This window comes from Nomia melanderi, chromosome 2 (assembly GCF_051020985.1).
Source record: "Nomia melanderi isolate GNS246 chromosome 2, iyNomMela1, whole genome shotgun sequence".
NCBI classification, from domain to species: domain Eukaryota; kingdom Metazoa; phylum Arthropoda; class Insecta; order Hymenoptera; family Halictidae; genus Nomia; species Nomia melanderi.
Window position 1 is genome coordinate 7,676,750 of NC_135000.1, and position 14,615 is coordinate 7,691,364.

Below are 14,615 nucleotides of genomic sequence, written 5' to 3' on the forward strand. Positions count from 1 at the left end.
CAGAAGATCACATTTAAATACATATCTTTTCTACATATGCAATAGAAAATGAAACGTTCCAGCAGGTGATCTGCTGATTACTTTGAGCAATATATACATACGTATGCATACACAGGTGCACGTATGTACACTCGACCCTCAATTTACGCGGCGGTTTCTACATACGATGTTAGTTTAGCAATATCGAGTAAAATGAAATTTTGTCCTCTGAAATGTCACTATTATTATCTCTTTTGTCTGACTGTGTGAAATAAATATGTATCTTTGAAACTTATATCAGCTTCTTTTTCCAATATTTTATTTTCTCTTGTATCGACTTTATTTAATAAAATGAATTCATGAAACGGATTTTCATGTAAATCAAGGGTCAGGTGTATGTATACGTACGTATACATGTACAATGTCACAAAACGTTGTGTTACATAGAGTCCTACTGAGAGCACATAAAGAGAAAATACAATTCTTCTTTTCAAACGTAAAAACTACAGGCGTTAATCAGTCGTAAATATATTTGTAATTAGATCAAAAAGAAGAAAAATAAATAAATAAACGAAAGAGAGTCCCAAGTGTTCACATTCATTGGAGAAATGATGGTAAAAAGAGCGTTAATAAAGTTCTCCTCCGAACAGAAAGTATTTGAAGTCTTTAATTAATATACATAACGAAACAGATATGTAGTACGATACGAGATCTTACCAAAAAAAAGAGAAAAAAAAACAATGTATGAATACAAGACGTAATTAAGTATACATAATTGCTGACACAGAAAAGAGAACTAGGATGATGTTCGGTGTAGCTTCAACAAAGTTTAGAAACGATTAGGCAAATCAATATAAACCAGCAGTGGCGGCAACTAGAACAACAGAGTTTGAAAGTTCGCTGACCCAGGCAATATGTTCAAAACATAAAACTTCTAAACCAGCCTTATGTGTGTGTGCAAAATATACAACTTAGCAAGTGTCTCTTTTCGTTCCTCTTTTTTTTTTAAACACAAGCTTCCACTGACTAGCACGATATACAACATTCTTTCTTTCGTTGTCTGCTTGTCCGTAAAAATATCATTGCACACAAAACAACACATATTTCTATCACAGTAGCACTACATTTTGTTTTTTCTCATTCGGTGTCCATCTGCAAAGGAACTGTGGCCGAATATCACTGTCAAGATTCTTCTTTCACACGTGTGACAAGTAACCTCATGCGCACAACTCGAAAGAACTCGTCAACAAAACAGAAAACACAGGGGGGAAAACAAACAACAGTGTAGCGAAAAGAAAACGTGTCTCCATAATATTCGCTGAACATTACTGTATAACGTTGCGCGCATTACAACGCAAACAGCATTTCTAATCTTCATTGTATTTTGATATAGATGCAGCCATATCTGGCAAATAATTCAAATGTTAGACAATGTTCTCAAAATCCCTCACGCGCCGTCAACGATGCACTAGATCTTTCCCACGCAAAGATCGACTGCATCGTTAACGGTGCGTACCAGAAACAATATTATATTATGCGTGTACACCTTGCAACTACGTTACAGAATTCATTAGAATGATCCCTATTATGTTTCACTTGCACGTGTATCGTCATGAGAAAAGAAAAGAATGAAAGTGATTAACACGATACGAGTTAAAAATGATGAGCTAAATAGAAAGAGAGAAAGAGAGAGAGGAAGAGAGAGAGAGGAAGAGAGAGAGAGAGAGAGAGAGAGAGAGAGAGAGAGATGCACTCTATTGTTTAAATATTTCTTAAATATTGGTGCTTCTACGAATCCAACAATGGCAATAATGAAATGAACGCACTGATTTACTGCGACTTTTGTAAGATTTAGAAAAGAAGCCAAAATGCAAGTCTCACCTGACAATAAAAATCTATATTACGTATCAACCCTCTACATAAAGCAATGCTGGTACATGGTAAAAAACTTAACTGCATTTGCAACGAGTAAACCTTATGCGGTGTCCAGCCAATTAAACTGTCACGTATAAAAATAAAAATGGATGACATATTATTGCACTCAGAATAAATAATTTTTACTGCCAGGTTAAAGAATAAAGAGAAACGGGCAAGGCTAATAATCTATACTGATGACAATTTCTACTTACCTCGACTCTGGTTGTACCCAGCTTGCCATCCAGCATAGTACGCCGCTTTTTGTTTCCCATGTTCCTCCGCGATTTTTACGCTAAGCGGCTCCGATCCACCATCTGGTATCGTGCCATGTAGTCTTGCAATCGCTTCTTGCGCTTCTTCCCGCTTATCGAATCTATGCAGATATACAAAACAGAATTGAAGAAAACCCAATAGTCGTAAAGAAAATTCGTTGGCAGAGGAATAAGTGATCGGCTGCCAGATCCGAGGGCCTAATAGAAGATTTAACAAGACCGATCTAGAGCGTGCTATAAGAGTGCCCTCGTTACGGATCCCTAAAATCTGCCAAAATTAAGAGAAATTGTCAAACTAGTTTCGCGTCTATTTCCAGCTAGCTGACACAGTTTTCATACTATTTCCTACAACAAACTAGCCCCTATAGCAGCACACAATCCGCGTTTTAAGAAGCCGAAAGTAGGTTGGTGGGTCGTCAAGCGGGATAAAATCGAAATTATGCAAGTGAAACGCGGCAGCAGACGTGTAAAAATAATTTGGCAGCAAAGATACGCGGGGAAATAAATACGCGTATGACAGTATACGCGACGGAAAATCGTTGCATAATGACAAAGCAGTTTTTGATACCGGGAGCAGCTGTTTCGACAGTTCTAGGTGCATCCTAGTTTCTCAGGGATCTAGGCGCCGACCAACAAAAACATCTAACGCCGTATCTTCTGTCGCGCATTACCGCCACCTTGTCCTATTATATTACTAACTGCGACAAAAATGGAACACTGCCAAAAAGCATAATTTTATATCTTCTACTGGCATAACGGTTACTGTTAACTATCCTTCTTAATGGAAGAGCTTTCACTCTCCCCAGAAATGTGTAATTTCCCTCTGCATCCCTTAATAAGATGTAATGTGATTTGAATGGAGCAATGATACTGAAGAATGGATTCATACCTGACAAACGCCACACCTCTTGGCAGTCCAGTGAGTTTGTCCTTTAAAATATTCTTCTGCACAATGTTTCCATATTTGCTGAATATGTCATCGATCTGACTTTCTGTTATATTTCTGGAAAATAACAAAAATATAGAAGTTAGTGTCTGTCCTTAATACTGAAATTTCAATTTTCATAGAATTCTAATAGTAGTTTAATGTTTCTGTCTCGTGAAAGTACCTTGGTAAATTTGTAACATATAGATTAGTCTCTTTAATCTCCTCTCCAGAAGGTCGTGCAAAAGATACTTTTAGCCTTTTGTTCTGTACCTGTAGACCATTTAAGGTATTTATGGCTGTTGCTGCATCTTCAGCTTTTGCGTAATTAACAAATCCAAAACCATAGCTATACCCAGTCTGTATAAGAAAAAGAAAGATATATGTTATTGACGACTAATTATTAATTATCTGAGATAACATTGAATGCATTCACATGATACTTACTTTATAATCTTTCATTACGCGGCAAGATTCCACAGGCCCAATAGTAACAAACAAGCTATATAGGTCCTTCTCGGTCATACTCTGTGGAAGGTAATTAATAATCAAGTTTGTCCTTGGTTCATCGCCGCCTTTACTTTGTTGCTGCTGCTGTTGTTGTTGCGGTTGTAACTGTTGCTGTTGTGCTTGGAGCTGCTGTTCTCGCTGATCCGTCATTTTCGAAGACTCCACAGAATTTTGCTCTATTCGCTGGTGGGCAAGTAGATTCTGCTGTACAGCGATGTCAACCGGGTGATAGTTCAGTCTCTGTAGCTGCTGCGTACTCCAACTGATACATCCCAGCAAAACCATGGATGGGGTCAGCAAATACAAAAAATATAAACAAAATCATTACTACGTCTTCCACGTGTGATGCCATGATCGTTGCTCGGTCTGTGCTTTTTGGAATACTCTCGCTTTCTTAAGCAATTTAAAATAAATAGAAAATAAATCTGCATATATACATATATGTATATGATGCCAGACCTGTGTATCAGAAACAAACAAACAAAGGCAAGTAAGGACAAAACAGAACCAGCGAACAGCCACGAATAAAGCAAACTAAAAGTCAAATTAAATACTCAGCATACTCTTAGCAAAAGAAAGATAGTAGCAGTCTCATTGTCAAAGGTTACAAGGCGTTGTAAAACTATCTCAAGTATTCGTATCATGAATGAACAGTCGTAGAGGACAATACGTAAGAAATGAGTATCTGATTTTGAAATTCCATCACTCTGAGCACCGACTCAATCGTTTTGCATATATAATACCACTGCAATACCTGTGTCTAGAATACCTGCATCATAACCTGTTAATGCACAAACCCGACAATATAAAATAACCGAATGAACAACAACCACAGAAACTTTAACCACAAAAATCAAAATCCAGACCGAACCGTGTTATCAGTAACATCGACGTTTCCGCGTAATCCTGATGCAGATACACCTAGCCAAGAAGAAAAAAAAACAAAGGTGGTACACACTCCATTCACTAGAAATTCCACGTAGCCCGGTAACCGTTTGTTTATTGTTTACGGGCACGGTGATTTTTACTGGGGGCATAGGGAACGCGTTAAATTCCTCTGGAAATTAACAACCCCCTGGACAAATCCTCTTCCCTCGCTCGACCGACCATTTCGAAAGAGCAACGCTCCATTCGAGTCCAAGAGAAAAGAAAGAAAGAAAGAAAGAAAGAAAGAAAGAAAGGAAAAAGTTAAAAAAAAAAAAAAAAGAAACCAAATGTGTCACTTTTGGTATAGACAAACGAGGGTACAGTCGTGTGGCCTTATTTTGAAGAGGCCCGGGGAAAAGCGAATGGCCCGGCGGATTCGTGAATCGACCAAGCTGTCAGACTACGGAGGGAGTGAGAGGAAAAGAGGCCACGGGGACGCATGCGAGTGGGACAGAGATGGAGAGAGGCTGGGCACGCTAAAGAACCAGCGGGAACGCGCGCGCGACTAGGAGCGAGAGAGACAGACAGACGGCGAGTCATACGTACCGAAGCAGGAGGGAGGAGCGTCGCAGTGAGAAGCAGCACGGCCTAAAGGAAGATCGGTGAAAAGAGCAGCCACTCGCAGTCCCGTGTTGTCACGCGCGTATGCGACGCTCACTGTACGCTAACAATTATGTAAGCCAGCCGCGGCAGCATCGCGGGATTTCGTGGGCCCCGTTATCACCAAGAACGTCGGCCCCCACGGTCACGTTGATGCACGGAACGAGAAAAATTCGATGCACGAGGGACCGAAGAACGCAGCGGAGAAAGAATCGCGGAGGAACTGCGCCGAAAGCGACACGAACGACACGACGTACGCAAACGTACTGAGCCCCAGCCCTGACCTGCCTCGCGCGGCACCCTCTCGCGGTACGCGGCTACCCCCACCACCGGCCGTTTTCACCGCGGAAATGTATGGCGGGCTTGCGCATTGAACGGCCCGTCCCGTCCCGCCTAAATTTCTGACCGACCATTATTTAACCCCTCGCAACACTGACGATGCTTGGGTCACTTTGGACCCGTGTATTTTTCTTTTTTGTCTTTTTTCTTATTGACCGTTCACGATGGTTTTATAAGATTACGGTTTGAAAAGATTTCGAAATAGGTTTCGCGTATCTTAAGGCAGCATACAATTGACATTATTCTTAAGTGGTTACAGCTGATTTTTCTGATTGTTCAAATAAAAGTTTCTTAGTATTTGAAGATTGATAGTGTCTCTGGTATATTGAATTTTTTATGGGTGCTTACTCGAATCTGCGAAGGTACTTCATTGTTTATCGGTTCAGTGATTTTTAAATAGACTTAATAAGAAAAATAAATGCCATAGAGCAACCGAATAACCTTGCACGCTTTACATGTAAACACAGTGGAGATCCGCAGAGATCCGTGCAACGGGATGGGAGGGGGGGCTTAATGAAGCGCGCGCCCTATATATTTTCAAAATCGATTTTCTCGGAAACGGAAACACGTACAAGAAATTTTATACGGTGTTTTCCTTTTTTTGTTGTTGTTATATAGAAATAGTTTACGTCGAGAACTGTATTTTTTTTTTTTTTAAGAAAGATAACGGTAATTGAACGTACCTCTCGCACTAGGAATTATTGTCTGTCTCATGAGAACCTTGCATAATGCACAAGAACATCGAATAAACTTGATCTCATAAAAAATAAAAATGGTCTTCCTTTTACGATTTCTGTTTCGTCGCTCGTCATTTCTTACGTGCTATTTTGTTTCATGGAATGAGGTTATTCTATCAATCGCTGACATTTCGTACAAACACCATAAACTTGCAAAACATTCCATGAAACCAGTTTCGAATATTGCCTAAATCGAAGGGAAAAAAAGGTTACAAGGAAAGAGCAGAAAATATTATTCCATTCCCACTTGGGCTTTTGTTTTTCTCCTTTTATTCGGGAATTCTTTTTTCCTCGAATTATACAGATTGTCGGGTACACTGCATTGCGCTATTACGCAGCTACTATCGGTGACCAGTTCGCGGTCAAACTCGTATTTTCAAGGAAAAATCTAACTCGCAAGAAGACGAAATGAAAGACAAGCATCCAAAATGTAAATTTATTTATTCCTTGCCTTATAATTCATTTTTAATTAAGTTACGAAACAGTTATTTCATTTGTTAACAATTTCCTTTTGACAATAGTCAATTCACTGCGACAGTTCAGTATTTGTAAATATAAAATTGAATTTTTCTTCAACCGATGTAAATTCGATAATATTCATATCTATTGAATTAAATGTAAATTATTACCAACAGCTTAATTATGCATTATAAGGTAAGGGGTTAAGAATCAACATTTTTTATGCCTGATCATATTCATAACTTTTAACCTCGATTTAGATGTTCCATAACCAGTGGAACAGAAATACAAAATCGTTGCCCTACACCTTTATGCAAAATTATATAAACCAAAAAAAGAATATTTTTTTTTTATAAATAGGGAACTCACCCCGTGCCAAGGTTCACGTTATCCTGCGTTACTATTCGTTCTTGAATGTCCATTCCACTCGCAAATGTACCGTTAATACGTTTTCCATTTGTGACTATTTATCAACACATGATTTTTGCGTGTCAATTAAATTCCATTAATGGCTTTTCGGTCGGCGCTACATTTTTTCATGATTTTTTCTTTTCACGGCTACAACACCAACACAGGCACGTTCTTGACAATTTTCAGTGAATCTGAATTTGTCAATAATTAATAGCTTAGGGTAACGAATACGAAAATTCGAGGCGAATGAATCATAAGAATTAATTGCACCTCAACTTCTCTTGGTTATACAGTGAATGCGAAGTATTTTGAAGTTACTGACACCCGATGCTTCTCAACATTAATAAACGAACGACGAATACAACAGTCGATTGTTTTGATTCATTCACTTTTTTTTTGCGGTGTAATACATGTACGCGTATATCATACCTAAATTAAACGATGAAACTATCAAATACATGCACGCAGACCGGGTTTCATCAAAGTTTGTAATTAATGGAAATCATTTGTAAAGGTTAGGTTCATACAGGCACGTACATAACTTCAGCTGAGCGCCATTTTCATCGATTTTCAAATATTTCTTGCTGGAGATTTAATTTATAAAGAAAACATATTTTTAAAAAATGTATTTCGTTTTAATGAGTAATATTAACGAACTGTAGATATTCAATTTAATTTTTGTAATTACAATAAAATAATAATTGAATTTTAAATTCATTATTACTTAATATGTTAATAAATGCTTTTGTATTTTCATTATAATCAAATATTTAATCCTGTACTTATAACTAGTTTATAAAAATGTAATAAATATCTACAGTCGAATAAATATCATAATTTTTAATTACTTAGAAGTGGAAAGTAAAAAGTGTGCAATCTAATTCAGATAAAAATCTAGGTATAAATTTGATACTACTGTGACCTTCTTCCTTGTAATAAAGACTTTCGTACAACATAATAAAAACAATTATCTGTACGAAAATAAACCTTATCTCACTTCTTTAAACCTTAAATAATAAAATTTAAACACCTATCTTATTCCACCAAATTTTTGGTTCTGCATTTTTATTTGATATTGCGTCGGTAATAATTATCAATATAAATATGTATAAAAAGGTATAAATACATTATACATTGCATGTACATGTAAAGCAGCTTGATATCATAGGTAATACATTATGATAACAGTATGTAGGTGCAGATTGCTACTTCAAGGAAAATCCAATAAATAAATCAATTAAAGTTGCACAAGGCACGCAATTCTGAATGCGTTGCTAGGAAGTAAAAGAGAGATCATTGTGGAAACCTTAGTAAGAAGCAGGGAAAAATTTTATCTCAACATGGAGAAACCTTTTCTTGTGAAGCAGAACGGTCTGCATTGTATATAATGCGAGTTCCCTCCTGGTGGCGTGTGCACTGGCGTTTCGTTGTTTTCCTTGTCCCAGGCATGCCTGGGAGACTCAATACCGAAAGGGCTATAAAGTTTTGTCGGAGTCCTTCCTAAGAGTTGACGAGAACGTGTCTGAGGTGTCTGCATTTTGCAAATGCTATTCGGCGATTGCTGTTCCTCCAATCTTTGACGTCTGCGTGTGGAACTTTTAAATTTCTAATAGAGAAATTAGGACAGGAATAATTAGTGATACAATAATTAGGGTTACATTGCAGTGATACATTGCTTATTCTATAAAATTTCTTTTGTCAGACCTGTGAAATAGTTCCAAAGGTTGTGCGCACAGAAGATATTGTTTTGGATAATTTCTCGGCTCCGCTCCGCAGTGCCCGTCTAGAGTCCGCTGACATATTTCCAAGCGTCAAGTTGTTCCAGCTTCGGTCACTCGTCTGTTTGTCTTTGGACGTCTTCTCTTTGCAGGAATCAGTGGGCTTCTCTTTTTCGAAGCGGTCCTGAAGCCGGCGCCTTAAATTCTTTGAATTTTTAGTGATCTCCGGTGAATTTTTCACACTCAGAACTTCCCGGTGAAACGTAAACGAGACACTCCGTGAATCTGGTCTCATACTTTCGAATTACAAACTTTTTTTATTTTTAAATACGCGAACCGATTGTAATTACTCGGATAACTCGAACGTAACTTAAAATACTATGAATAAATAACGTAAACGTCGAATGAAATTTTCTACATCATTTGGAATACGTTGGAAGAGCGTCGTTGCCAACCGCCACTGTCCGGAAAACAAGCATGGCCGCAGTGTACCCGATTAATTTACCGCACTTACATTTAAATGTCCCGTAAAAATTAATGATAATTCCTCAGCTTATTAATCGCGTTTATAGTTAAATAGAATTTCGAATTTACTGTTTAACAATAATTTTATGTGAATGCCCTTTTTCTGCACTTGATATACTTGATGCTATAATGCAATCATTGTATAAAATAAAAGACAGATACAGGGTGCATTAGATGTTTAATGCTGTAAAGATTTTTATCTAGGTCTCGTGGGATCCTTGTATTATTTTAATATTACATTTAACATATATATACAATTATTTAATGAGATCATTCACTATGCGTGTTTCGCTTTTAATTATGATACATTATTTAAATTTTAATGACTTTGGGACGCAGGTTAGATGAGAAGTAAAATCATTTCAACCCTTTCGTTGCAATTTTCAATGATTTTCGTGTGAATCTGATTCTCCAAATACAAAAATTGTAACGATTTTTAAAAAATGTAAATGCCGCCTCGGCAAGTAGTTTGTAATTTCTAGACGCTAAGGGTTTCAACATTATTTCTCTAGATGGCGTCTGAAAACTGTCAAAGTAAAGAAACAGTGTTAAAGTATAATATTGTTGCTATTATTTAAAAACTTTATTCCATTGTTTATTGTGGGGTTGCTGCTCAATGGGAATTGAAAGGGAAATTCAATTCACGATATTTTGTACAAGAGAAGGATATATACTCAAGAGAAGAAACACTTGGGTGACGCTGAGTAAACCTTGACACACAACAAACAGAATTTTTTTAATAAAAACAGGAAGAAAAGGAAAAATAGCAATATGAATTTGCGTCATTCTGTACAATGAGGCTACGATTAAGCTAAGAACTAAGGCATTTTTTTTATGTTTATACCTCATATATCCTGAATCGTCGTTGGCGTAACCTCAAACATGAGTTACAACAAAAAGGTATCATACTTCTATAATCCAGATGTTGGTAACTTTCATTATGGCCCTGGGCACCCAATGAAACCTCACAGACTCTCAGTAATTCACAGTCTGGTACTTAATTATGGCCTGCACAAGAAAATGCAAATTTATCGTCCCTATCGAGCTAGCACACACGACATGTGCCGTTTTCATTCAGATGAGTATGTAGAATTCCTGCAAAAAGTGACACCACAGAATCTACAAGGATATACAAAGTATTTAAGCCATTTCAATGTGGGTGATGACTGTCCTGTTTTCGAAGGGTTATTCGACTTCTGCTCCATGTACACAGGTGCCTCATTAGAAGGTGCTACCAAGCTGAACAACAATTGCTGTGATATTGCTATTAATTGGAGTGGAGGCTTGCATCACGCAAAAAAATTTGAAGCATCTGGTTTTTGTTATATTAACGACATTGTGATAGCAATTTTAGAGCTATTGAAGTATCATGCCAGAGTTCTTTACATTGACATCGATGTTCACCATGGGGATGGAGTTCAAGAGGCATTTTATCTCACAGACAGAGTGATGACTGTATCATTCCACAAATATGGAAACTACTTTTTCCCTGGAACTGGAGACATGTATGAAATTGGAGCAGAAAGTGGAAGATATTATTCAGTTAATGTACCATTAAAAGAGGGTATAGATGATGCTTCGTACGTCCAAGTATTCAAGCCTGTGATATCTCATGTAATGGAGTTTTTCCAGCCTACAGCAATAGTATTGCAGTGCGGTGCAGACTCGCTTGCAAACGATCGTCTCGGATGCTTTAGTTTAAGTACAAAAGGGCACGGAGAATGCGTGAAGTTTGTTAGAGACTTAAACGTTCCTTTGCTTACTGTAGGTGGAGGTGGGTACACTCTGCGCAACGTCGCCCGCTGTTGGACCTATGAAACGTCTTTGTTGGTTGATGAACAAATCAGTAATGAATTACCATACACAGAGTATTTAGAATATTTCGCACCAGATTTTACATTGCATCCCGACGTTGTGACCAGGCGGGACAATGAGAATAGTAAACAATATTTAGAAGCAATTACAAGACACGTGTACGACAATTTGAAAATGATACAACATTCTCCCAGTGTTCAAATGCAAGATGTTCCTTGTGATGCTCTACCACCTGAGGAAGAGAGGCAACCAGAGCCAGATCCAGACTCTAGACAAAACGTACAAGACACTGATAAAATCGTTGAACCAGCCAATGAATATTATTCAGGAGAAAAAGATCAAGACAAAATGGATGTGAGCGAATCTTGAAAAAGGAATGTGTAAATTATATAATTGGACACAGAAGTGATACAGCTATAAGATATTTAGATGCGCGTGCGTAAACATAAGAATGAAAACATGAGAAGTAATTTTTACTGTGACATGGATAATTGTAAATATTATGTGAAGATTGTAAATACTTTTAAGATTATTAAAATTATTTCTTATTCTTACTGGATAGTTTGTAAAGTTCTATCCCTTATGAAATAAGTACCTCTCCCATTAGGGCTCAGGATTTTAAATAGTATTAGGCAAGTTTATTGTTTTATGTCAGACAGCATATTGTCTACAATGGTACAACAATGACAATGAGGATGATATTAATAGTAGTAATAATAATAATAATTATAATAATAATTGTAATAATAATAATAATAATAATAATAAGAGCAATAACGATAACGTTTATTTCATCTCTGTTCTGGGGCTATTTCGCTATATCACAGAGAACTTAATCCTTGTTCGTTCTCGTTCCTTACTTATATCTCGGGTATGAGTAGAAACTTAAACGATGCTCTCTAATAGAATTTGCTGCTCCGGCTTCTCGTAGTCTACTAAACCTGACTAATATAATAAATTAGGTTCGCTTTTAAATTAAGGCGCTTCATTCTGTACATTCGTTTTGTAAAACTTTACAAAAAAGTTTCTCGAAAAATAATACAAGTACAAAAATACTCACGGTACGAGGAACGGAAATATACTCGACACACTCGTTTCTTTTTGTTTCTTTTATCATTTCACAAAGCATGTAAAAAGACCACGGCGTAGAAAAATTCTCTTGCACACACGGTAGCAATAATAATATTGTTGGCTTTGCCAAGGAGGCACTGAAGCATGCATTTTTTTTTCACGCGCAGAAGACACCGGTAAAGCTTAGATTCCCATTTATTTTTTTATTTTCTTTGCCCGCCAGCAGAGCGACGGGCTTTCTACGACATCCCTGCCTCTAATTCTTTGTCCTTGTTATCACTATATAGTATACCACTGTAGTAGTAATCTAAATACTACTACCATACCATATAGCATATATATATTTTATGTAGGTGTATCTATATTTATATATATACGTGTAGATATATATATATATATATATATAAATGCTCAGTCTCATAGTAAAAGAATGAAAAGCAATTCCATTTGGTGTTTAGACTTCCATCGAGTACCCTTCGCTTCGAATCACTCGCAGTCCTATTACAGCAGTTAATGATGGTAGGCAGTGCTGATCCAGCGATCCTTGGGAAAATCCATAAAAAATAGTCGTTTGCGATAATTTTGCCCTATAGAAATTTCTCTTCTTGTTTCTGGTTGACTAGATGATCTTGTTCTCATTGAATGGAGTGGAGGACCCGCCTCAGCGACACGGAACAACACCGTCGCGCAACGAATTACGTTTCAAAGTGTTTGTAAATACTTGTCACGTACGTCATGACTTGTTGCCAGTCGGGCCGCTCCAATTGACACATTTCGCCGATGTTCTATGAATGAAAGCAGGTTTTTGTTATTGCATACAAGGTCACCCGGTACACAACTGGGCTGAAAACACGATTTTACCAACTAAAAGATTTTTCCCAGCGCAATATAATTATTCAATGTAACTAGTATAAATAATATATGTAACTACAAAATATAATTATTATTTCAAAATACAATTATGTAAGAATTAAAATATTTTACGACAAAAAAGAAGAATTAATAATTAATTCCTAGTGTCTATGGTAAAAAAATATTAACCATAGCCGCTATTCGAACCCTGGATTACACAATTGTCTTAAATAAATAATGTGTTTCTAAGGTCTGTAGTACTGTTAGTTCATAGCAAGAGAAATTTGTTCAATTGACTTTTATCCAGCAAAATCGCGTTCTCAGTCTACTGTGGTACAATGAGAGCACAGAAATGGGAAACGAACTTACCAAGGTGGTGGGTATACCGACGCTCTCGGCAGCGGAGAAGGCAATAGAAAAATTCCGTCGCTTCTCAACCGGCGTTAAAGTGTCGTAGGGTACTTTGTGAGGGAGGTAAGAGTGGAGAATGGCGCACAACGCCAGGCCATCGTTCCACGAGCTACTGAAATTCGTGATATCGATGTTCCGATAGCCTAACGTTTTATTCTGACACCACTTGAGCAACGCGTTTCGTTTCGAGCCTCCGTTCTTAATCAGCCCGCAAAGAGGATCTTTGCGCTCCGACAAGTCTGTCACGCTGTTGCGACGCACAAAGTCGATCGCCTTGGCATTCAAAGCAGCAGAGTCCAGCAGCTCACCAGGGCTTAACACCACAGGTGTTGACTTTGTCTCTGCGTTGGAATCATTGGAAGAAAACATTCACTGAGTTGTTATCGTAACGCGCGTTCCGATCACGCCGTGTCGATCTTTCGCTTTTTTTTTGTTTTGGTTTTCTAATTTTCAAGCAGTACGGGTGTGTCCGTGTCATAGGAATGCTTAAATAACATTGTTGCATGATCGAAACAATTTCAAAGCCGATAGCGTTATATATCTACATATGTAGATATATATATCCGTCGGTGTTTATGCGACAAACTGTTTTTTATTTTTGTGACTGGGTGCGATAGCTTCAGGCGCAGCGAATGTCTATTTAAAACTAAAGTTACCTGACAACGGCTTTCTCGTTATCACCGCTTGAGTTTTATTGTTATTCGTCGTGTTCGCCGTGCAGATCAAGTTATTGATTTGCTGTTGATCCCTGAGCGGAGCCTTCAACGTCATTATATCATTCGTTCCAATGGAATTGAGGGAGGACGTGGAACTACTGCGACTTCCCGGTCCTAATTAGAAAATTAAATTTGTTGGATTGTGCGCTGGTGATCGTACCAAACTAATTCTACAGGAAACTTCTGTCTACGCATACCTGCTTTAGCCTGTTTAGTGGCATTTTCGATGCTCTCTATTAAACACTTCACCGACAGCCTCGAATCCTGCCTTGAAATGTTTGCCTTACGTCGGGCTGCTATTTCCTGTTGCACACTGGTCAGTACGCACTGTTGAGTGTCAGTTGGAGTGCTCGCTGGCCTCTGAGGCGGTTGTTGTATCACCTTTTGATTCGCTGTAAGTATTGCCAAACGTCACTGACACTGTCCAATCG

The 14,615-nt window shown here is 37.7% G+C and overlaps 4 protein-coding genes across 22 annotated transcripts in view; 1 reads left to right on the forward strand and 3 right to left on the reverse strand.

Annotated features, from left to right (window-relative positions):
- The window catches only part of LOC116425285 (sex-lethal homolog), a 27,624-nt gene extending 20,443 nt beyond the window's left edge, over positions 1 to 7,181 (reverse strand). For 5 of the 10 annotated variants that reach the window (XR_012997988.1, XM_031972807.2, XM_031972842.2 and 2 more), the window contains exons 1-5: positions 7,035 to 7,181; positions 3,541 to 3,865; positions 3,278 to 3,453; positions 3,058 to 3,171; positions 2,109 to 2,269 (exon numbers count right to left, since the gene is read on the reverse strand). Coding sequence is in view for 9 of the 10 variants with exons in the window: in XM_031972807.2 (XP_031828667.1) it covers positions 2,109 to 2,269; positions 3,058 to 3,171; positions 3,278 to 3,453; positions 3,541 to 3,865; positions 7,035 to 7,087 (829 nt within the window). In the remaining variant the exon portion in view is untranslated. The other 5 variants (XM_076364539.1, XM_076364540.1, XM_076364538.1 and 2 more) reach the window with 5 other exon arrangements.
- On the reverse strand, positions 6,629 to 9,299 carry LOC116425313 (uncharacterized). The gene is made up of 2 exons (XM_031972857.2): positions 8,781 to 9,299; positions 6,629 to 8,682 (listed from the first exon to the last, which is right to left on the reverse strand). The coding sequence occupies exons 1-2, from the start codon at positions 9,087 to 9,089 to the stop codon at positions 8,407 to 8,409; spliced, it is 585 nt and encodes a 194-aa protein (XP_031828717.1). The 5' UTR covers positions 9,090 to 9,299; the 3' UTR covers positions 6,629 to 8,406.
- A 511-nt stretch (positions 9,300 to 9,810) lies between these two features.
- Positions 9,811 to 11,688, forward strand: HDAC3 (histone deacetylase 3). The gene has a single exon (XM_031975006.2). The coding sequence runs from the start codon at positions 10,202 to 10,204 to the stop codon at positions 11,501 to 11,503; it is 1,302 nt and encodes a 433-aa protein (XP_031830866.1). The 5' UTR covers positions 9,811 to 10,201; the 3' UTR covers positions 11,504 to 11,688.
- A 694-nt stretch (positions 11,689 to 12,382) lies between these two features.
- Positions 12,383 to 14,615, reverse strand: part of LOC116426205 (uncharacterized) — a 35,314-nt gene continuing 33,081 nt past the window's right edge. For all 10 annotated transcript variants that reach the window (XM_076364521.1, XM_076364522.1, XM_076364520.1 and 7 more), the window contains 4 exons: positions 14,382 to 14,576; positions 14,125 to 14,298; positions 13,427 to 13,809; positions 12,383 to 12,990 (listed from right to left, as the gene is read on the reverse strand). In XM_076364521.1, the coding sequence (XP_076220636.1) occupies positions 12,901 to 12,990; positions 13,427 to 13,809; positions 14,125 to 14,298; positions 14,382 to 14,576 (842 nt within the window). In that variant the 3' untranslated portion in view covers positions 12,383 to 12,900. The remainder of the gene's footprint in view (positions 12,991 to 13,426; positions 13,810 to 14,124; positions 14,299 to 14,381; positions 14,577 to 14,615) is intronic.